The 2,315-nt window shown below is 34.9% G+C and overlaps 1 protein-coding gene across 1 annotated transcript; it reads left to right on the top strand.

The window, feature by feature from the left end:
- Window positions 1–611: 611 nt before the first annotated feature.
- LOC143542098 (E3 ubiquitin-protein ligase RDUF2-like) lies at window positions 612–1,370 on the top strand. The gene has a single exon (XM_077034761.1). It carries the CDS (start codon window positions 673–675, stop codon window positions 1,339–1,341), a length of 669 nt encoding a protein of 222 aa, XP_076890876.1. The 5' UTR covers window positions 612–672; the 3' UTR covers window positions 1,342–1,370.
- Window positions 1,371–2,315: the final 945 nt, after the last annotated feature.

Raw genomic sequence — 2,315 nt, forward strand, 5'->3', positions numbered from 1 at the left:
ATAAAATAAAAAATACAACCAATAGGGTGCCGTAAAGTGGCCCAATAGGGGCTTTGCGGCACCAAACTTGTAAATTATTATATATAATAATAAATAAATATAGTTAGAGAGGACGGGACACCGATATGGGATACGGCTTCCAAATCACATGGAACACCGTCGCCACCTCATGTGGATAGGGTGTATAACTTCATTTCATGACAAATGTTTACAACATAAAATTAATTCATTTTTTATATTTATTGTATTTGAAGAACTAAAAAACAAACTAAAAGTTTAAGATACTTGTGAGTAGGCGTTGCTAATGATTTTGTGGGTTGTGACTACTTGATGATAGAATTGAACTAACACCGCATGATTGAGCGATACATGAGTAATATCCATGGGTATCCCTTCCCCTTATATTTGTTAATTTGGCTTAATCGAATATAAACCAATTAAATTCAAAATCTTATATACCCAATCCACCATAAGGTTGGTGGGCATTTGAACCATGGAACAAAGGTTTTGACACGTCCATCATACGCAGACAACACTCCTTCATCATCACGCGTCAACTTTTTAATTCATTCTCTCATACATCATATATGCGCGCGTTTTCTATATAACTGTAAATTATTATCCGGTCACTTAACTAACATTCAACGAGCTAAACCTAGCTTTCATTTAAACATGTCTAGTGCGGCGTCGTATTGGTGCTATAGATGCACCCGCATGATCACACTAACGCCTGAAGACACCCTTGCGTGTCCTCATTGCAAAGGAGAATTCATTGAAGCCGTAAACTCTCACGTGTCTTCACCACTTGATTCTCGCAGACGTTACTCTCACGTGTCTTCACCACCGGCTGTTGAATCAATGCCAGTGGTTCATATCTCGGATCCACACGTCAGCAACGAACTGCATTGCGCTGTTTGCAAAGAAGCGTTCGTTATCGGAACTGAGATGCCATGTCATCACGTCTACCACTCGGATTGCATTATTCCGTGGCTAAGTGTACGGAACTCGTGCCCTGTTTGCCGCCACGAACACCCAACCGACTCGAACGATTCATCATCACCAACAGCTGGATTAACAGTACGGAGATTACCTGGCGGTGGATTGATTAATAACAGTATGCCGAGGAGGATCGTCTTGCAATCGGGAAGGAATACGACAAGAGGAGACGGTGGATTTCGTCGAGCTTTTGGCAACACGTTCTCTTTTATCCGGCGAACAAGGTCGACTGCTATATCATTCGGTGAATCGACCAACAGAATGAGAAGCCGGAGAAACGGTTTATCAGTCAGTCGATTCATGATAGGATTCCGTACAGTTGAAGAACACATCCCTAGCTTCTAAATTAGAAATATAATTAAAGGAATTGAAATGGTGATAATCTGCCATATATATTTGGTGGAATCGTGAAAACCTACCGTATGTAAATAGTGATACTCACATAAATAAATACATTATTCTATGATTAATATAATTACATAATTATCCTCCTTTTCTCACAATTAACACGTTATTTCATCTGTGTTTGATCCAAAGCTTACTTATTTATTTCTTATTACTATCCAAATACAAATACACACATAAAAGTTAACTTAAAAAAATAATGTATGAACAAAAATATTCAGCATAAGTATTAAGATATAGATGAACGATAGTTATTTTACTACACATGTACAAATTCATTTTTAGTTTACAGTAAGAAATGGCATATATACAAGTATGGTAAACCTATATTGATGTAATGTTAGACATTATGTATTGTCTTTGTAATTGTACCAATTGGAACTCTTCCAGACTGATGACATCAATGTTAGGACTTAGGACGATGCATGACTTGATATTGAGAAACACATGAGGCGATAAAAGTTAATCAAATGTTGAGGTAAAAACATAATAATGTAGATACACTATCTATCGTGTAACTCGTATACAACTAATATTGAGAAACCCATGAAGTGATTAATACTTAACTTTTATGAGATGCTTATTTTAATAACTAATTATAAATGCATTTTTAAAACTATACAAAATTTTCACTATTTTATAAATCATGACTTTATATTAATTAGTGTTTTTAACTAATTATTTTTCAAATATTAACGTTAATAGATAAAGTGATTACAATGATAATAATAATAATACTAATCAATAACAATTAGTAATTAAAAAAATGATAAGTGATAGAAAATAACTTAATTAAGGTGACCCGCCTGATGTGAAGATGATAGTAGTGTTGAAATGGTAATGAGTTAGGTTTGGATGAGTTTAGGTAATCGCAAACGCATAACTGATTATAAAAGTTTGTCTCAGACTCAACT

Source organism: Bidens hawaiensis, unplaced genomic scaffold (genome assembly GCF_021521415.1).
Source record: "Bidens hawaiensis isolate Kalapana, Puna unplaced genomic scaffold, B.hawaiensis_p1.1 tig00012782_1, whole genome shotgun sequence".
Classification (NCBI taxonomy): domain Eukaryota; kingdom Viridiplantae; phylum Streptophyta; class Magnoliopsida; order Asterales; family Asteraceae; genus Bidens; species Bidens hawaiensis.

Coding starts and splice junctions, on each gene's coding strand:
- LOC143542098 (XM_077034761.1), top strand. CDS start 673: ATGTCTAGTGCGGCGTCGTATTGGTGCTATAGATGCACCCGCATGATC.